General features: G+C 39.3%; 1 protein-coding gene across 1 annotated transcript in view; it reads left to right on the forward strand.

Annotated features, from left to right (window-relative positions):
• Positions 1-22,185, forward strand: part of ELAVL2 (ELAV like RNA binding protein 2) — a 92,480-nt gene that overhangs the window by 64,652 nt on the left and 5,643 nt on the right. Inside the window, exons 4-5 of the mRNA XM_054178137.1 lie at positions 6,465-6,568; positions 20,721-20,874. Of these exons, the coding sequence (XP_054034112.1) occupies positions 6,465-6,568; positions 20,721-20,874 (258 nt within the window). The remainder of the gene's footprint in view (positions 1-6,464; positions 6,569-20,720; positions 20,875-22,185) is intronic.

Genomic DNA, 22,185 nt, shown 5'->3' on the forward strand with positions numbered 1-22,185 from the left:
GCACTTAAACTGGGGGTTGCTCAGTGGCTCAGGCAATTTCCTTCATTTTGCTGAATTGGCATTTAAAATGAAGTTCAAGCCTTATTGCAGAATTCCAAAGGAATGTGAACAATAATTTACATGGGAAGAAAGCAACACTTGATGGTATTCTGTGCTTATTTCTTTAGCCCATCTTGTTAGAAAGACAGCAGCTCTGTAGACATTTGTAGATACAGTTCTACAGATGAGTGAGTAGCTTTATCAATATGTGCTTATGGTAGATTTTTGTTACTAGACCATGGGACTAGTTTTAAGCTTAGTTGGGTTGAAGTTTCCCCCCAGCATTTTAAGGGCATAGCCTAAAACCCCCACAAGCATGTATTAATTTTAAGATGTATTATTAGTCAAGTAAGTATTTCTGGGTTTCTTTCCATTTTTGATTAAGTGTATCAAGGTGATAATTTGAGATAGTGAATGATAGGTTTGGAGTCCTTCATGTAAGAATTAGCACTAGCAGCGCTCAATTGCTGGTGTTCTACTTCTCTTACATGAACTTGTAAAAGAGAGTGGCAAGAAGAGGGAAGGTGGAACTGAAGTCTGTATACCCCTTTAAATGATTCAGTTTTTCACAGAACTTGTTCATTCTTATCTTACAAGTTGAATGCATACTGAAAGGGTTTTGAGAGCTCAGCTGATTGTTAGTATCCCATTTTGCTCTAATTACTGCTTTTGGTGGAAAAAGCAGTTCTCTGAAACTGTTGATCATCTATTATGTTTGGTCTGCAGACCTTACAGGAATATTTAAGAATTCCAGACAAGGTGCAGGACTAGCTGGGTCTCCGGCAGTACAGTCAGCAGTTAGTACCAAATACTCAGGCCCCTGCATCAGTGTTGGATAGCTCTGACAGGAAACAGCAGCCAAGGACTCCCTCGTGTGGTGGGTGTGCCAAGCTTTCAAGGGCCTCTTGCTGCCTTGTTCAAAGGCAAGTGTTTTGGTTTACTTGAGTAGGGAGAACACGTTGAAGTAATGCAAGTGGTTGACCCTGGGAAGAAATGCTGTGATAGAAAAACTCTTGCAGTGTCAAAGGTACTGTTTTCTCAGCACCTGTTAATCATCTGGTGAATAGTACACTAACAGAATACAGCTTAAAAAAAAAAAGGCAGCTGTGTGCTCAAAGTTTTACAGTATTGGTTTTGGATTTTGTTGGGGAAGACAGGTTTCTTGTACCCATGCATGTGGGATGATGATGAGGGACACAGATGCAGTAGTAAACTGGTCAGCAGTAAATGTAAGAGCAGAAGATAAGTAGGCATGATGCTGGCCAGAAATTTCTGTGGTCAGACTTCATTTTTCTGCTCCCCAAAATTTAATACACTACCCAGACATTTTAATAAGTTGCTAAATAAAGCTACTGTACTAATTAGCCACTCTATAATCACAGTATTATGCAGAAAATGTATATTGTTTTTCAGGAATGATAAAATGTGTGAGACCACTGAAAATGTAGCACTTGTTTGGTGTGATTTATAGCCTCACAGGGCCTACCCTTGTATGCTAGAGCTCCCAGTTTTTCAGAATTAGCTTTTGAAAGAGCATACTTTAGTATCTGTTAAGATAAGGCTCATACTTGTCCACCTTTCAAGCTTTTCTTTTAACGTGTAACATACTGTAAATGACACTTCAGCACTTTCAGTTCTCATTAGCAGAACTGCATAATTCAGGTGACTGAACTCTCTCTCCCTAAGCATTCAGCCCAGTAACGTAAGTAAAGAGCTGGTGAAGATGCTGCCTTTGGTGCTTGTCTGAAATAGTATGTCTTCCTGGTTCTGAGGTGCCTGGAAGCTTTAGGGAATGTTTTTCCAGAAGTTGAATGGTAGCTTGTGGATTGAAAATCTAACAGAAGTTCTCCACTCATGATTTGTATTTCTAAAATTTGGGTCTTTCAAAGAGACGAGACTCTAATCCTTCTAGTTAAAAATGTTGAAACAGTTGCTGGAAGCAACCAAGATGTATATCACATAAGTGTAGTTCTAGAACAAGATTATTCCTATTCAGAAAGTTGAATGTTCTTGTTGTCAGGTTTTTAACAACTGTATTTAAAAGGCTTCATTCTGATTTAAGGAATGTTGCTGCCACTTTTTAAAACCAAGAAGTAAAGAATGGACAACAGGCATCGCTTGTCACCTCTATTTTGTGTGACCACTTCTTATGTGGATAGCATCCATTTGAGACCTTCTGTGAATGTTGAACCACAGAGGATTTTCTTTGGGCTTTTACAGCTCTGCACAGTATACAAAGAGGGTTAATTTATAGTATACACCTGTGAAACAGCCTGGGCAGGATAGAACTAGTTTTTGTGACTTTTCCTCATAAGTTGCATTTTTAAAGAAGGAAAAAAAAAAAAAAAAAAAAAGCCAAGGCACAATAGTACATTTAGGAGCACCGTGACCATGGCTGTACCTTCTTGTTGCTTCATTTCTCTCTTCTATCTTGACAAATTTTTTGGTCTTTTCCTGACCAGTGCCTGTGAAGTATATCTGTCTTTTTTTTTTCCCCTCCTGAATAGTGAATTGGTGTTCATCCCTTGTTTCTTACTTAAGTTATACATTGTCTATGCTTTCCTCATGTGCACATGGATGTACACTGAATCTCTCGAACAGTTATTTAAAAATGGCTGATGAAAATTACATCATTCAAAATCACTTTTGCCCCACTCCTCAAAATCCATTCTCTATGAACTAATGCTAAAAAGTAGCTTGGCACTAACTAATAAATTACTTTTTAATTTGCATGATCATCGTACATGACGATCAGGTGATATTTGTGAAGCTCACAAACTTGAAACATAAATGAAAGTGAGTAGCATAATGCTTTCCAATTCATGTTTTCTCGTAGCCCACGTGTGTAAGAGCTTGAACATTTGTCAGTGACCCACTTAGTGGCAGATATAGCATGCTTAGGTTCAAAGAGATGCCTGACTGCAAGGACTTTTTTTGACACAGTTGAATTTGACTTTGCAAGTGTCAGTTACATAAAACATAAAATGTAATTAATGAATATGAACATTCAAATCATAATCTTTGCTTTAATTCCTTGCTCTTGTAAACTTGAGGCAGTTCTGCTATGTGGGGTTTTTATCAGGCTGTTCGAAACAAAACTCAAGTCCAACTGCCTTTCCTCATTGTTTTCCTTATTCTTTCCAGATCACTTTAGCATTTTAACTTGATCTGGTTCATGTGATTTCTTTCACCAATCATTTAGCAAATTAAGCTTTATTCTACACCATGTTGTCTAATATTCATAATGTCCCAGGCATAAATGTGTACAGAACTGGCTTTAAACATTGTTACGAAATAGTCACAAGAGCTTTTGAGAATAAGCATGTAACTTCTGAAGTTTTGTTTACTTCTGCAAATGGGAAGAGTATTCCCCTTAAAGGTGGTGAATATTTTCTTCTTACTGGCCCAAGTAACAACTTAGAACAATAAACTGATACTTCTTTCTTCAGGATAAGCTAAATGTAATACTCTTTATAGGTCTGAGTTAAGGAATAAATAGATTGTGCACAGGTAGTCTCTTATCTATGCTGAGGTTGAGGAGGCCATAATTTTGAAGTGCTAAATTGGATATTCAGAGTGCTGAAGCAGATAATAGCAGGCAGAGCTAACCTGGAGAGGTAATAGGTTTTCAAACTGTAGTGTCATTAAACACAAGTTGCAACAACAAGGCTGAAGCAACTACCAAGGTGGAGCTATCTTTAAACAGCAGGAGACTAAGCTGCTTTTTGATATATATTTAAATCTGAGAATTATCACCCTGTTGTGGACACAGACACATCATTTACTTTATAAGTGATACTAGACTTGGAAACAAGCGTGTTCTGCAAGAAATGCATGTTGGCAAATGGAGTTTGGTGTAGAAGAGGCACAGATGGAAGAGTCCCAGAGCTGTTCATATCAGTGTTCAGCTTAATCCTTTGCTTCAGGCAATACAAATTAGTGATTATAATTAGTAAAGTTGTTCTTTAGATATTTTAAGTGGTGGCTAGTTTGGTTTAAGTGCATCTAGCTTCTGTTTGGTTTGTGTGAAAAGCAGAGTCTTGTGAGACCCTCACCTGGAGTGCTGTGTCCAGCTCTGGAGCACCCAACAAAAGAAGGGTGTGGCACTCTTGAACCTGGTCCAGAGGAGGGCTGTGAAGATGATAGAGAGTTGGGGCCCTTCTCTTATGAAAACAGGCTAAGAGACTTTGGATTATTCAGCCTGGACAAGAGAAAGCTTGAGGAACACCTTGTAGCAGCCTACAAGATAGCCAAAGAGAGACTTTCTGCAGAGTCGTGTAGTGGTACAACAAGCATTAATGACTTCAAAATGGAAGAAGATGGATTTAGAGTAGATATTAGGAAGAAATTCTTCCCAATGAGAGTGGTGACACACTGAAAACGTTTGCCCAGAGAAGCTGTGGAAGCTCCAGCCATCAAAGTGTTCAAAACTAGGTTGGATGGATCCTTAGAGCAAGCTACTCTAGCAGGAGATGCCCTTGCCTCTGGCAAGGCGTTTGCAAGTCTTCAAGGTCTCTTCCAACCCAAATCATTCCTAGGATTCACAGGATTGTTCAGGGCGGAAGAGACTCAGTTCCCCTTGTCAAGTTGTCTCAGGACTGTATGCACTCAGACTTTGAGTATCTGTAGGAATGGAGATTCCACAGCCCCCCTGGATGGTCTGTTTCACTCAGTGTTTCACCACCTTCACATTGTGTTTTTTTAATTGCAAAATTACAGAACAAACATTGAGAAATGAGTTCAAGCTTGTCCTGAATAAATGACTGCAATTTTTTGGGGTGCAGCTTCCTAGGCTAATCTGCGAATGCTCATCAGGCTTAACTAATAGAATGTCTTCAGAAGAACTGGAGAACTGGTCATGAATGATGTCCTTTGTAGCATCACTGTCTGCTCATTGTCTGGAGTGGTCTGGGAGTTTTTAATGTGAAAAATAGAACACGTGAATGGAGAGGTAGCTGAAAATAGTAGGAATCATTTCTGTACACATTCATTCTGGAATTAGCAGAGTATTTGGAACATCTTAGATGAAATAGCTTTCTCTTTGAGATTTAAACATCTGTTGAGGGTATGACTTAAATAGGTTCCTTCCTAGGAGATTAATACACCAAAAATCATCATTTCAGTATTAGGTAAGACTAAAATAAGCTTTGCACAAAAAGTCACTCTTTTAAGAGACATTGCTGGGAAGAGATTCTGCAGACAGTGGGAGTGATGGAGGTGACAGGTGTAGAAATTGCTCTACTGTAATCAAATAACGAGAAAGGCACTCTTAGGATAAGGAACTTAGTTATATCTAGGTAGAACTGTAAATTAATACAGAAAAAAATCTGTGTTTTTCTACATTGCTTGTTACAGAAACAGAGTTGCCTATGTTATTTTTTTCTACTTATTTATGTCCTTATGCACTAAAAATATCTTCTAAAAGGGTATGCTGGTTAAGAGTGGTATACTTCAGATTTTGAAGTTGCTGAGAGATGACTACTGCTAAACTCAAGTGTTTAATACAGAGTACTTAAACAGAACACACTGCTGGAAATGGGCTGCAGTTCAGTGATTAAGAGCTAATTAAAAAATGGTTTATGTCCATCTATAAGCTGAATCACTAATGCTAAAAGAACCAGAAAATGTTTCAGCTTTGGATGCTATTTAGCTCATGACCATTTACTTCTTTCAGATGTTTTGAATGTAGGAACAATAGAAGCCTTTAACTGATTGTTACTGAGAGGCTCTTAGTCTGAAGAATGTATGTGGAAGTGTTCAGCTTCAAATCTGGCTCAAAGTCCAGTGTTGAAGTATATTTGAAACACACTCACTCTCAAGCACTGGTCCAGAATTTTGTTTCTCTACTATGTTAACTGAAAAGCTCAAAAGCAAGTAGTGAATTTCTGTCATTTTAACCTTGAATCTCCTACACTTCTAGTTTCTAACCTAGTGGATACCAAGTTCTCCAGGGGACCGCAACGTGCCCTTGTGGTCAAGAGGGCCAATGATATGTTTGGGTGCATCACGAAAAGTGTGTCAGCAGGTCTTAAGGAGGTTCTTCTCCCACTCTACTCTGCCTTGGTGACACCACACCTGGAATACTGTGTCTGGTTTTGGGCTCCCCAATTCAAGAGACAGGGATCTGCTAGAGAGAGTCCTACTGATGAGGATGATTAGGGAACCTGAGCACCTCCCCTGTGAAGAGAGACTGAGAGCCCCGGGGCTGTTTAATGTTGAGAAGACTGAAAGGGAATCTGATCAATGTCTGTAAATATCTGAGGGGTGGGTGTCAAGTGGAGGGGGCCCAGGAATAAGACAAGGAACAATGGATACAAACTCGAACATAGGTGGTTTCACCTCAGCACGAGGCGACACTTTCAAACACTGTTAGTTATCCATTAGTAGCGCTGCAGCACTAATGATTGCCCTTGTTTTTTAAACAGGACAGAGCTTGGGTTATGGCTTTGTGAACTACGTTGACCCCAAGGATGCTGAAAAAGCTATCAACACTTTGAATGGACTGAGACTTCAGACTAAAACCATAAAAGTATGTAATGTTAATTGTGGTTTAAAGAAACTTGAAATGTTTTGACTTGTTGATCAGATATATGGTTTGTTTTTCAAGTGTAACTTAAGGATTCTGATAAAGTCAACAGGATTCACGGTGTGGCAGAATGATTAGTTCTTTGTTTAAGTTGAGTTATGATTAAGTATAGAAAACTTCAAAATTTTTATCCACTTTAACATTTTAGATGAGAGCTTGAATTATTTCAAATGAGGAAGTGTTGTATGCATTAGTTGCAGAAATGCAATATTGCACATAGTCTGAACACTATGTATTTCCTCTTTCTCAAAGAATATGCATACCTTGTTTATTAATACTCCTTTTTTTGGTCTTGTTTCTCTTGCAAATCCTTAAAATGAAATGCTGAAAATAACTATGGGGTATTTTTTTGTGACTTATGGACTTCTGAGCATGTTTCACATGTATTGCTGCCTGAAGGCAATCCATGTTCCAGCTCATTCTCTCTCATTAAACAGCAGGATTTGCTAGTTAATCATTTCGGTAGTGACTGCCCTCTAGGATCATGTATGAGCTTCTGGAGCTCACCTCTAAAAGGGTTTGAACTTAAAAAGCAATGCAGAGTCACTTAATGATGGCTTGAGACAATAAATAGGAGGGCAGTAATTATTGTTAGAATGTCTTACCAGTTCTGGACTCTTCAGATTTAATAAAGTGGCTTACATTATTTGAAAATTAAATACTGCTGTCTAAGACATGGTGAAACACGGCTCGCAATAACATGACATGGATGGGTGCTTTGTTGTAGAAGGTTCCCTGTGCTTCTGGCAGACTTCTTATCCAGAGGCAATCTCTTTCATTTTCTGCTTTAAGGGACAACAGAGTAATGTAATTTTGTGCATCAGGAGTTTTGATGATGTTTCATGGATGGTGGGGAGAAAAGGAATGGGTTTGCATTACAGTAGTACTGCTGGTACACTGTATCATTGCATTTAATGTCTGGGATTGGACAAATAGAAAAATGCATGTGTCCATTGTATTAGAATTCCTAGTGACTATATAGCCAGGTCAAAAAGATGTTATAGAGAATCAAACCTTTGAGGGAGTTTCTAGTGTAGTACTTCATATGGCCAGTATTTGAATTCTTAATCCACTTTCACCTTGCTAAGTGATTAATGCAAACAGCCACTATATTTCTGAAAACAAAAATTGACTAAAAAAAAGTCTAGGGAAAACAACAAAAATAGTGTAGACAAATGTGGGTGATAGCATTGGTGCTTTTCCTTCCTTACTTTCTCAGGATGTCAAAATACAGCTGTAGGTGAAAAATAAAATCTGTTTAGTTAGGAAAGATACCTGTAAATGTTGCTTGTTCATGTTCCAGGTAAAATGCTAACTAGCCCTCTTTAACTTCAGCAGCACTTTTTGTTGTGCATGACTTTACTCCATTTTCTTCATTCTTGGACACAAAATGGGTTTCAGGCCAAGTCTTCATGACTGCATTCTCACAAGGTGATGTTTAAACACTGCACAGGGGTCAGAGGCTAGGGGGATCCCTAAGGCATTTGTGCATTGGACAGTGGCTTCTCCTGTTAACAGTACTAAGATGTCTATGTAGTAGTGACTTGAAGGGAAGGAAGCTTCTCAAAAGTGTTTGACCTTTATCTGCAAACCCGTAGAAATGTTCAGCCTTCTGTGAAGCACTTCAACTTACATATTCCTCAAATCAGCCTGGAGGCAAGAAATGAAGTTGATGTCTGAGGCCTTTATTTCTGGGGGTGATGTCTGGGATGGAGAGAGTCACCTATGAGACCTCAGTACCAAGACCTTTGAACAAACTACTTGCATCTTACAAATGTCAGTGTTCCTGTTTGTCCAGGGTTGATAATTCAATTAACTGTTTAGCCAACTCAGAATACAGCCCTTAGATTTACTTTCAGTTTTAAAAAGGGGATATCATTGGGATTTTTATATAGGCCTTCTTATGAAAAATGGTGGAATAAGATAGTGATAGTGGATATTTTGACTTCCAAAGGAGAAAAATACATGCTTGTTCTCTACATTTTTGGGACTACCATAGAAATGTTTAAGTAGTTCACAAGGTTGAAAGTGTTTTTCTGTTAGTCTGTAGACTACAAAACTGGAAGAAATTTCAGTGGTTAAGTCATGGACCCTCACGTTGTGGCTAAATTTGAGTGTGTTTCATAGGAAACTGTTTTCATCTTGATGTTTAACATTCTAGACTGGGGCCATGATGCATATCTCTGATCCACTGCTTCTGTACTAGCCTGTGTTGTTGGATGTAGTTCTCCCCTCCTTAAGAGGGGATCACAGAAGGACACAGAATCACAGAATTGCCATAGGCAGGGACACTTTCCACTAGATCAGGTTGCTTGGGACCACATCCAGCCTGGCCTTAAAAACATTCAGGGATGGGGCTTCTACCACCTCCCTGGGCAGCCTGTTCCAGTGTCTCACCACCCTTATGGTGAAGAACTTCCTGACATCTAATCTAAATCTCACCTTCTGTAGCTTGGATCCATTCCCCCTAGTCCTATCACTGCCTGACACCCTAAAAAATCCCTCAGCAGCTTTCTTGTAGGCCCCCTTCAGATACTGGAAGGCTCCGATAAGGTCTTCCTAGAGCCTTCTCTTCTCCAGACTGAGCCAACCCCAACTCTCTTAGCCTGTCCTCATGGGAGAGAAGCTTCATTCCCCTCTGATCAGCCTCATGGCCCTTCTCTGGACATGTTCTGGCACGTCCATCTCTTTCCTTAGGGGCTTCAGAACTGGACACAGTACTCCAGGTGGGGGTCTCACAAGAGAGGTGCAGAGGAGGATGCCACATAACTGTTTTCTTGAAACAAAATATTTTGAAAAGGTGCATTTGCAAAATGCTGCCCTGAGTGGTTTTTTTCATGAGTAGCAATATTAAAACCTAGTACATCATAACTCTTAAAAGAACAACATCCTGTAGAATGCTTTCTGGAATATTTTACAAAGCCTCTTAATCAAACATCAGATGCATGCCTCCAAAGGTCATAGCAGTCTTAGTCTTGTGTAACTTGCTGCCAGTTGTGCTGGTCTCTGAAGAACTTGACCTGAGTATTGAAACTGGGGGATAGGTATTCCTTGACATTTAAAGGACATCTAGATGTTAGATACCTGAACTGCACTCTGCTAAGCAATATACTGTACATGATGTTCTCTCAGCATAAATTATAGTTTATTTGCAATTTAAGTAGGCTGATTTGAATTGCAGGTAGACTGTGAGGTTTGGGCTTCATTTAATTATGCAGCTTCAGTGTGAAAACATTGTATATTAGAGAAGGCAAACTGTTTTCTATGGTTCCTCTTCTGGAGGATGCTGCTGCTGGGAAGCACTTCGAGTCTCTCCTTTTAAAATGATGCTAGTGAACATGTGAATTCTTTCCTTCTGCTTACCTACTTGCTTGTCCGTGACAACTTTCATTTGAGTTGTCCTGGAAAGATCTGTTCTCCCCAAAAGTGGAAAACTCAGGAGCAAACTGCATTAAGAGAGTCTCTGATTTGCACAACGATAAGAAAACTCTGTGCAAGTTTTTGTTGGTTTGGCTTCTGCTTGGGAGGGAGGAAATTCTCAGTGGCTTCTCCTTCATGTGCTCCTGGGAAAACTTAAACACACAGATGAATTTGAAACATATCTGAATAGGAATAATTTGACAACAATGTAGTGTGCAAGATGCTTGAGTAGGAGGCAGGTTTTAACCTAGAGTACTAGGGATAGCAGATAAATACACAAATCCATTTGATTTTTATTTTTTTTTTGTTATGCATGCTAGACTGTTGGAATGATGGGCATGATATTCTGTGCATTGTAGCTGCCAAGGGGACACTGCAGATGGCAGCAGTGCCCTCACTAGGTGACCTAGGGCTGAGGAGCTTCCCATTTGACATGTCATACCATCTCTCCAGTGCTAAAGGGACTGAAGTTTGTCATCTTACCCATTAATGCTGATAATACCTTTATAAACATGTAGGCAAATATGCATTGGAAAGGGTAAAGAAAAGAATGTCCAGGCTAGAGGCCTAGGAATTGTACTTTTTTTGATACAACATTGATTATTTATCTCTATTTCACCTCACCAAGTGCTTCTTAAAAATCCCATTTAGTAAAATTCTTCCCCTTCAGTTCCTTGGACTATTAGGGTGTTTACATGAGTAATTATCACCTGTCAAGGGAATAGACATTTCAAAATATTTTATCTACAGTATTAAATCTGTAGGTTTTCTTCCCACTCTTCCAGTTTTGCATATATTAAAAAAAAAAAAAAAAAAAAAAAGAAAGTAAAAATCAAGCTTAATGTTTTACTAATTTTGTGTTGGAATTAAGTGATAAATTCTTTGGCTACGAGCGCAGATGTCCTACTTTGCCATCACCACCTGGTTAACTGCCCTGCTGTAGAAAGCTGTGTAATAAGAGCTAGTTATGACTTCAGACGAGTCACTACTGAACTATCAGTGTTACAGAGTGCAGTACACCAAGGGAAGACCTGGGGGCTGTTCCACAACTTTACTGGTGTCCTTTTGAGGCAGAGCCTCCTAAACTTGGCATTACAGAATGCAGTTTTCACTTCGTGCTTTGAACCGTTGCTTAGATTTACAATACAATTAAATTTTAAACTAGGTGCCCTCTGAATTAAGTGCTCAAGAGCTTCACACTTACAAACTTGTACGCACGACAGTGGTCTTAAAAATACTTTGTGGTTAATGGAAAGTAACAAAATTATGAAAAAAGAAACATGCTAGTTTGATTTCTAACAGGCAAAAGATTGTTCCTGTCTTCACCGTTGCAGAGGTAAATTTTGGTGGTGGCATTTTTCATAGTAATTTTTTCATTGACTAATGTCCTTGGGGAGCAGTAAAATGAGTTGTGTGAAGGGGGGGGGGGGGGGGGGGAAGTCTATTAAAAGACCAGAACCAAGTGAGCTGTGAAGGTGAGAGAAACCCTCCTTACCTTCCATCACTAAAGAACATTGATCTAGTGAGTAGCAAAAGGGGATCCTATTTGCAGAGGTTTAATTAAAGTTAGTGAGTTTTACTGATGCTATCAATCAGCAAAGATTGAGAGAGGGGGCATGGTGCCAGGCCATTTAGTGGTCTTGACAGAGTAATTAAGTAGCTCTGGACTATATTCTCAAGGTAAAATTGGAGTGCACTGGCAGATCTGAAGCAGAAGAACACTTTGTCTTGGAATGAAGGTCAAGGTGTGAGGCTTTCCCCCCACCTTAAATTTCTTCAGGAGTTATGTAAATGGTAATTATATGATCTTTCAGCTATGTTACAATTAAAGGTTTGACAGCATTTCCATTTTAAACCCCCTCCCCACCCCATACATGCCTTTTCACCCCCTGGCAAATTTGTGCTTCACTGAAATTCAAATCCTCTCGCATTTCAGATGTTGCTTGACTGGCCTAAGTTGGCTGCTTGTTTTTCATGTTGCTGAATAGCACTGAGAGGAGGATTCACTTCTGAATGCATATTGCTGTCACTTTTTGTAAACCCTGTTGTAGTCATGTGGTTGTTCATGAATGTCTAATCACTCTGAGGAAAATACCTAACACAGTGTGTCACAGAACTACAAAATGTGCTAATCTTACTTTCAGCAGCTATACAGTTTTTCTGTTTGGACCCCAAGTAGGGGGTGCAGCTGATGATAGATTTATTTGTAGGAGTCTGCCCCAGCTTTCCCTGGCACAGAGCATCCTTAGACTAAAGCAGATCACCTCAAGACTGATGAGCAGATTTTGCAGCCAAAGCCCTCGTTAGGTCATTAAGATCCTTTCTGGGCCTGCACAGGTGATTTATGACACAAATGAAGACATTAGAAGAGGCCAATAGTATTGCATGGGGCTGAAGGAAGACTGCAAACATTGCTCAAAAGCCAAGATGTAAGCAAGCAAAAAAAGACAAAACCAAGAAAAAATTACTTGTTACTGCTGAGATGGAGCTGTATCTTTCACTTCGCATGCTGTATAAAGCCCTTTAAGTGTGGTATGGCTTGCTGCATGGGTTGCATATACTGCTAATACCAGTCATAAGAGATTTCTGAGTCAGATTTTTAAATCCAGATATTTGTTTTCTCCATGAGAATTTTTCAATTTCAGAATATGTCTGCACTTATTTTTCAAAATTACAGAAATCTTGAGACAAATTAATGTCTATTAAGCTACTGACTTTCAAGGTTTTTTTTTTAAATGCCAATTAAAATGTGACTTTCATCCATTTAGTAACAATTTTTCCTGAAAGGTTGCAAGATACTCTACTGAAACAGTAACAGTAAGTAGCAATAGATGTTTTTGTGGATTTCTATAAGGTATGTCTGTAGAATGAATAATGCAAGAGGAGACTCAAGGGATGTACTTGGCCACCCTCTGTCAGCAGCAGCAGCTCCCTAGGCACAACATGGAGAAGTTGAAGCATACTTGTTTCTCTTGGAAGAGGGGAAAACTTGTGAAAAGGTTCATTTCACCTCCAAAACCAGGGGAATTTGGGTCTGCTATTTTGAGATTGCTTCTGTTTGTATTCCTGTTGGAAGGCTGGATATTACTCTGAGATGGTATGTTTTGGGTTTTTTCTTCTTTTTTTTCCTGGAGGTGTCTGGAATTTGATTTTCTTACTGGTTGGTCATGAGTGAAGGAGGTGTGTTCATCAGATCAGAATCATGAATGCAAAGTTTGGAGGAAGGAGTTTAATGTTGATCTGAATAATGAGCAGCTGGCTCAGTTTCCAAGCTTTGTGGTGGACCTAGGGCTATTGACCCACTGTCTGCTGGAAACTGGGGTGGGCATGGGCTGTGCTGCAGGTGAGCAGCACAAATGGCTGCTGTAGTTGCTGATCAGATACAGAAGTACAGTCAAGGAGGAATGGAAGTTAAAAATAATAAAATTCTCTGGTAGTCATTGTTCTATCAGTGATGCTTCTCTGCCTCAACTAATCTATTCTAATCTTGAAACTGGTGGAAGCTTCAGATGCTGGAGTCCTTATTTAGTGTCCAAACTCTGCACTAACACACTCAAGTATGAAGCTGATAAATATGTAACAGTGGAAGACTTTCCTGTGAGCAGTTATTGCTCAAAAGCTGCAAGAAACTACATCTGTAAAGGAGACTGCTTATCTCAGTGGAAGTTACCTGCAGAGAGGTCATTCCTCAGTTCAAAAAACCACATCCCTGTGTTATTTTCTCCAAAACAATTTGGAGATTGGATTAGAGTCTTAGTGTAGTATGGCATATTTAGTCTGTGGCTCTTTGGCAAGTTTTTTATCTAGATAAAATTATTGTAGTTCAAGGGAAGAGCTTTATAAAACACCAGTACTCATACTGACTAGTCACGCTCCTGTGAATTACTATGCCCATTGCTTTGAGCATTATGTGATTTGGCTATTTTAATGATTGGTTAAGTGTAGTTCTTCATGTGTCCCTGGGTTGTAGGGTATTTGTCAAGTATACATGTAGCAGCTGTCAAAATTGTGCTGCAATAACATGAGAATTACTGACCTCATGGGTGTCTTCTATGTGCAGTTGTTGAAGAGAAAGCTCCAATATCAGAGCAGTGTATCTGAGCTATTTGTCTGTGAAAAGTAGCTCATGATCCCCCACTGGTTACTACTTCATGGCCAAATCTGGTTCTAATTGTTTTGTCAAGGAATGAACTGTCAGGTTGCTCCATTCATGCCATCAGTTGTGTGTGTTCAGAACAGACATAGATTTCTGTGGCTGATCTCTGGCCTGCAACTCTGGTACTGGTTATGGCTGTCAAAGCTGGCACTCTTCAGGAGATACAGACTAAAATGGCAAAAACCTCTTCTCATGGCAGTACTAAAAGGCTGTTATTTCCATGTCCGTATTTTGAATATGTTACCTATTGTAGGGCAGGCTGTAAAAGCAAAGACTACATGGGATGTGGTTAACTTAATCTACACACAGACGAAGCTGTGTCGAATAGCATGTTTTTGATGTTCTACAGTGCTGAGTCTAAATTTATTGTTACAGAGGGAAGTCTTACTGTGTTTGCCATTTGCTTTGCTCCCAGAAACAAATGCTTCTACAAGCTTGCACAGTGAACTTAAACTCAGCACAGCATGTACATGTTTAACAAGGCAGTGTTGTGTGTACTGGGAAAAGTGGTCTGCAAGCTTTGTTTTGAATGGAACTATTTTTAATTTGAGGGGAGACATAGTAGACATGAATATACAGCAATGTACTCTCCAGTTTCAGACAACTGATCGCTGGCTAGTGACAGCTGAGACCTGGTCTCTGCAGTGTGCTGCAGCATCTTATTACTAGAAATGAAATTAAGAGGAAGAATTCTCCAATTGTGGCGTCTTGTGTACTAATTTTAACTTGCAGTTAAAAATACTTGCCAGGCACAGTGGTCTCTGAGAGCATTGCTATAACAAAACCAAAGAAATATGTCCTTGTTTTTGTTGTGCTTGCCAAGGGGACTTACATATTCCTAATGTCTTTTCTTGTGGCATGGCTTAACCCGTTTTTATCTGGGTAGTAAGTAATGTGAAGTCTTTTTGCTGGATTTTTTTTTTTTTTCCACTGAAACATGCATTTTAACAGAACCAAGTACTCTATCCATAAGGCAAGTAGTGTTCTTAGCTGAAAGTTTACACTGAAAGTTACTGAATCTAAGCATTCCTTGAAAACAATGGTTTTACCATTTAAGGATTTCATATGTAACTACTTGCAAGAATATCTTCAGTAGGCAGGTTTAGAATTTAAAATCACATTTTCCTGAAGTTCTTGTATGTAATATAAACACTTTTCTCATCTATAGTACTAACAAACTATACAATAAAGGAGAATGGAAATGCTGCTGAGGTATCTAAAGCTATTAGCAGACAGTAAGAAACTGAAACATTCATTTGTAGGGACTGTCTCATTTTTTTTCAGCTTCTTTGTTTAACCTGCTAACTTTCACAGTTTTTACTTAAATTGTAAATCAGTTCATCTTGATGTTAAGAAATTAAATATTAAAGCAGTGGAAATACTTGGATTTGGTGGTGTAGTGTTTGCATTTCTAGAAACAAGTGTCTTTCTTCCTAACTGCAGTGGAAAATTCCAGTAAAACTGTTTTTTAAATTGGTGTCTCCAGAGTAGCTGTGTTCAGTGTTGTACAGTGTGTGTCATCATTAAATATTCAAAACTGTAGGCTTTCTGGCTGCTTCTTGACTTGTATTGTGTTCAGTGGTTTTGACATTGCATAACCTTAATGTTTCTCTATTAAACATTCACCTGTTGAAGTACCTGCAGGAAAAATATTTTAGCACAGCTTTTAATTCAATGCATATGTATATTGTGAGAAGAAACTGAATCTAGAAGTATCAGCAAGTACTTACGGAATGAGCAAATTGACAGGGTACAGGTAGGGAGGTGAATTTGGGAAGTCTCTGATTTAAATCACAAATATCTGGACTTCAACATCAGTAATGAATAGAAGCTGTGTATCCCAAGTTTCTTTTCTGTGGCAATTAATTTCCGGATTTGTAACACTTTGTTGTCCTTGATTTTTCTCTAGTGATGATGACTTGTAATAATCGTAGATTGCTAGTAAGGTTTTGCCAAGAAGTGTCAAGCTTCAATTATATTTCGTTTCTGAAGTTCTAATTCTTTCCAGTTTCTTGCTTGGCCAGAACTAATGGTGCTTGGCAAGATGGCTAGAGATAGTGTTTGGATATTGGTAACAAAGTACAGATTTTAACTTGATGCATGTTACTCCTTTTACTCTTCTCCTTATTACTGGTTTCATTTATTTTCTGTGAATTGCATTTAAAATAGGCCTTGACTGTTATGTCAAACTCTGTTCTAAATCACAGTATCAACCAGGCTGGAAAAGACCTCAGAGATCAAGTCCAACCTATTGCCTAATACCTGTCACCTCCTGACGATTAAACCATGGCTCCAAGTGCCACATCCAATATTTTTTTGAGCACCTTCAGGGATGGTGACTCCACCACCTCCCTGGGCAGCCCATTCCGATGGCCAATTACTCTTTCTGTGAAGAACTCTTTCTCCTCACCTCCAGCCTAAACTACCCTAGGTGCAGCTTGAGACTGTGTCGTCATGTTCTATTGGTGGTTGCCTGGGAGAAGAGACCAACCCCCACCTGTCTACAACCTCCTTTTGGATAGTTGTAGAGAACAGTAAAGTCTCCCTTGAGCCTCCTCATCTCTAGGCTAAACAGCCCCAGCTCCCTCAGCCTCTCATCATAGGGCTTGTGCTCAAGGCCTCTCCCCAGCCTCATTGCCCTTCTCTGGACATGTTCAAGTGTCTCAATGTCCTTCTTAAATTGAGGAGCCCAGAACTGGACACAGTATTCGAGGTGTCGCCTAACCAGTGCTGAGTGTAGGGGCAGGATATCTTCCCTGCTCTTTTTGGCCAAACTGTTTCTGAGATCCCCAAAGTCTGTTTTACTGATAAAGACTGAGACTTGTGAAATACTAAGTATCCCATTCTTTTTTGTGTCCCTGGTCAGCAGTTTCCCTGCTGTGGCCATAAGCTGGTTCTCCTTTTCCCCAGTCTTCATTTTGCAGACAATACATTTATGCTCATCTTTTTTGCTGCCCTTTGAATCTCTCTCCAGACTCAAATTCAGGTGGGCTTTAGCTTTCCTAATCTCATCCATGCATGATTGGGTACCGTTTATATATTACTACTTTCTTATTCTGTACACACTAATTTTGTGTTGGAGTGCAATTCCTTTTTCAGCCTAGCAGACCCTCAGACACCTTTGTTTCATTTCCTGCTTTCTAGTATGCCCTTATGGCTTGCAGGCTATCTGTCAGTTACTGGAGATAGTGAGCAAGGATATCAACGTGGTCTTCAGACCTATAAAGCCCTTCTAGCAGCTTGCTTTGTAAGAACAGCTACCCATGTGTGTGGTTACCACTGCTGGGCTGTGCTAATCACCAGGGAGGTCCATCAAGGCAATGTTTTGGTTGGAAGGGAAAATTTCAATTTCCTTCTCAGTGCCACTGAACTCAAGCCACAGATGGGGCAGACCTTGTGATGTAGGTATTTCTCTAGTCTATCGTAGCATCACTGGCCAGGAGGGAAAGAAGTTACAGATATTAATCATTGCTTTATTAGGTCACTTAATTGACTCAGATTTTTCTTTGATTTTTTTTTTTTGTCTTTATCTCTTCATGAAGAGCACAGCTCTCTTATTTCTGCTTGCATTGTACTTATTCGATTTTATCCTGTCTAATTTGTTGAGTCAGAATGACCATGACAGTTAGCAGTGAGCAGCTTGATGTAAAGTCCTATTGCTGCATTAGATTGCTTTGAAAATGGATCTATTTATCAACGTATATAGGATTACTAGACCAAAGTCTAGATTGTTTAGAGACAAGGAAAGCAATAGCACCATCAAATATAGCTCAGGGATTTTGATAGGATTTCAGTTTCTTCTTTTCATACAGACCTCTTTTATCCTGTTTGAAAGGAGTTTTTGTAAATCTTACATTCTGCAGTCTCTGTTCTGAGAGCTTACAAGCATGCGTGCTTAGAACACAATAACAGGTATTTATAGGTTCAGAGCTAACAAAGTCCACAATGCTTTCAATGCTTTTCTTAATCTTCAGCAAACCATGAGGTGGTGTGGGGTTTTTGTGTTGTTTGGGTTCTTTTGAGTGTCACAGAAGTGAAATGTTTAACCAGCAGTTGCATTGTTAAATACAAAGATGTAACTTTCTTCTTCCTTAGATGATGGTTACTCCCAGGAATTCTCACTTCTTTCCAAGAGTTGACCAGATGCGTGTAGAAAGAAAGATTAGTCTGACATATGAAGCAGGAATGGATAGAATAGTTTTCAATGTATGTCATTTCCAGAAAGAATTAAAAATTATTGAAACTGGGCATGTGAAATTGAGTTGCCCGTGATACATGCAGCTATGCTTCTTTCTTCATCTGATTTATCTATAAGTAGTGCCTGTCCTCTTCAGCTTCCAATGATGTCAGATTTTACATTACTAAAAGTTCATTGTGTTCAGCTGCAAAATAGGCTTTGTTGCTGTGCCCTCCTACCATGTAGACTAAAATTTGGGATGGTGGAAGGATTTCTTTTGAAAACAAATATTAACGTAACAGTTCAGAACAGCTTGGGTTTTATAATTTAGGGTTTTATTGTGTCTTGACTTGCCCCCCAGGCGGTCTGTCTCATTTCTCTGGGTCTCGGGTCTCATCAAGGTCATCCTGGTTTTCTGTCTCTGGTGCAGCTTACCTCTCAGACCATCTACCTGAGAATGGATGTGCATAGTTTTGCTTGTAGAAAAGTAAGAAAATTACTTGATCTAGAAACTGCTCTTGCAAATATGGGTGTGTACAGCATGAGGGTAGGCTATACAGAATGAAAAAAAAAAAAATATAGTTTCAAACACCAAAACATTGAGCTTTGGCTGCTCAGATTTACCATTTCAAGAAAAGTTACCAACTTGTCTTACAAAACTTCAGCACAGAACTGGCAAAAATCATTCAGTTGATCCAGCTGTGTCAGACTCTACCATGCAGCTAGTAGCTGAAGTCTGATTCCTCTTCTGCTTGGAAGGCTCTGCTTTCTATTCATCTCCTCTGTAATTCCACTGGTACTCGTTGTTCTGGATATTGCACATACCTAAACAAAGGCACAGTTAAACAAGAGCAGCAACATGATACCATAGTAAGGTCTCTCTTCCTTTGAAAGTTAATGTTACTGATGAGAGTGGCATCTACTCTGGCAAGTTTTGAGAACTGAGAATTACATATTTGCCTTTATTGAAGGACCTTTTAAATTTCTCATTTACCGTGTGAAAGACTCTTGAGAATTAAGTGTTCTGTCACAAATAGTGTACAGCTGCTGTTCATATAGCATTTAATAGTACAAAACAATGAGAGGGGCATGTAGAGGAAAAAGGACAAAGTAATCTTTAGTGGAGTAAGTAGTCTCCAGTAAAGAATAAATGTTCTTCAGTGTGACTTTACTGGAGTTGAAACAAACTGTATGGAAACTGGGAAGTTCTGTCATTATCTGTAGAACTGGACACAGCTTTTCCATTATGATTAAATTGGCACATCCTCACAAAAAGTATTAAGTTAAGAGGAAAGGCTGAAGTTACTTCCAGATGCCTGTGTTGGGAGATCAGCAGACATGACTTTGAATACAAGTCTTTAGCTCTTATGTGGCCCTCATTAAAAGAGCAAGCCATCATGGCTCACAGAGCACCTTTTTACTTTCACCTTTTGTACAATTGAAATTTCAAAGTATTTTGTCTTGTCCTGTTCCATGTGTATGGATGTGTTCTGTTCTAAGCTTTCCTTTTGTAAGGATAAACCAGTTGTACAGACTTCAGTGGGAAGCAGCGAACTCTTTAATAGACTGGTTTTGTGTACTGTGTGCCTAGAGGTTGAGGAATCTAATTTTATAATCTTAACAAAATATCTCTGGCAGACACTTTGAGACAAGGAATAAAAGCTTCTGTCCAAAAGGACCCAAGGAGCTCATTGTTCTGTGGAATTTGATTGTAAAACCTCTGTTGCAGAAATTGGCAAGTTGTAGTCCTGGTTCTGCCTCGTCTTAGGCCTGTGAACATGATGTAGCTATTTTTCCTTGACATCATGAACAATTGTGTGTCATTTGTTAGGAAGCTCAATGTATGGACAATGAGCACAGCACTTGAAAAACACAGGAAAACGTCTGTGTTTGGATTCTTTGTGTGGTCTTGACCTAGATATCAAACCTGGAGTCTTTAGTCTTTGTTTTTTAATGTTTGTGGGTTTTTCCCACTGGTAATTAAAAGGAAGGCATCCTTGTGTCCTCTTAAACTTGTCACCTTATAGTAAGCTAGCTGAGAAAGGTTTTCCTCCATCAAGGCTTGCTGGAGTGTGTACTTAGGTTTTCTCCTTTATTTGAAAATACTCCTTAAATTATAGGCATTCATGTAGTCAGCTGCTTCTGTGTGGTTGCTGTTGTGTTCCTTCAGTGTTTTCACAGAAGCCAGCACCAAAAAAAGCCCCACTTAACTAACTTTGAAATGGTTATAATGGTAGACAGAAAGACTGCTGACTACTTGCAGTGTCTCATATGACACTGCCCCATTTCAGCTGCTTGTCAAGTGCTTGATTTCTGCATCTTTTCACTTTCTTTTTCCTAAGGTTTCCTATGCACGACCAAGTTCGGCTTCTATCAGAGATGCAAATTTGTATGTTAGTGGACTTCCAAAATCCATGACCCAGAAAGACCTGGAACAGCTCTTTTCCCAGTATGGACGCATTATCACTTCTCGTATTCTGGTTGACCAAGTCACTGGTAAGTGGGCAGTCTTGCACTTCCTCTCACTCTCGGACTGGCAGTTAAAGAAATATTTCACCTCTGAGTATAATAGTCTTGTCTCTAGAATATATGAAAAGTGTATGTAGGCCAGAAAATGCAATCTTCTGCTGGAATTGTTCATAAATATGCATGGACAAAAATAGATTGTGCAGTGTACTGAGCCAGCTTGAGTCATTTCCACCCTGAAGGTGCACGTTTGAAGCCTGTTTCATGGCTTGTAATAAATTTACAGCTGCTGTAATCTTCCTTTCCAAGCTGCTGCATAGAAATAGTCCCTATGTGCCTTATGAAATGCTATTAAACACTTTTTATAAAAATAAATTTTTATGCAGAAATGCACGGCTGGTTCTCTGAGGCTAGGATTACAAAAGGCCCAGACTGGTAATTGCTCTTAAGACTGTTTTCAAGGTTGCCTCATTAACTTTGGGCACACTGAAGAACATGAACTTTTGAGTTCCTTGGGAGCAGATCAGTTCTGTGCTTAGCAGTGCCTTAAAGAATTAAGCTTTTGCAGGTTAGTTGTTGTTACAATGCGTGTCTTAACCAGTGACTGGCTGTCAATGACACTCTATGATTACTCTTCAGATTTGGACAGTAATGCATGTTTTTTTGCTGGCTCAATGGCTGATCTTGAGGAGCTTTGTGATTTGATGCCTTACCTGCTTCCACTAGGCCTATTCCAAAAAGAAGCAATTAAATGGCATGCCATTTACATTACAAAAGTATTAAGAGTGCAAAGCAAAACACAAAGGAACAGGGCTCTCCAAATACTGATTTTCAACAGAAGTAGAGGTGTGAGGTGGAGGAATTAACTTACTCATAATTACTCCCTGAATAATAAGCAGGCTTGGGTTGTTGTTTTTTTTTTTCTGTTGTACCTTTTCAAAGTCATATGTCATCTTGGGTGACAGACAGCTTTCAGAAGCAGGAGGTCACAGTTTTTCAAATACTCTTACTTCTGGAGGATTGTGCATGCCAGTGTCTTGACATTGATTTGAACTGTCGGAGGACCCCATATGTACTCCTTTGCAATTCCATAATGTTAACACAAATCTTATTGACACACAATACTTAGGGAGTGTTTTAATAGTGAAAGTTGTTGAGAGCATAGAGAAGGCAGGGAAAGGAAAACTAAAGACTAAATAGGGGCCTGTAGAAACATCAGATTTGCAAGTCCTATTTCCAGTCTTTGTGCAATGAATAGTTGTTTACAATGTGTTCCTGTATATTCATGTATAGAAATGGTGAGATTTGACAAATGGGCCAAATAAGTAAATGTAACTAAAC

This window comes from Dryobates pubescens, chromosome Z, assembly GCF_014839835.1.
Source record: "Dryobates pubescens isolate bDryPub1 chromosome Z, bDryPub1.pri, whole genome shotgun sequence".
NCBI lineage: Eukaryota > Metazoa > Chordata > Aves > Piciformes > Picidae > Dryobates > Dryobates pubescens.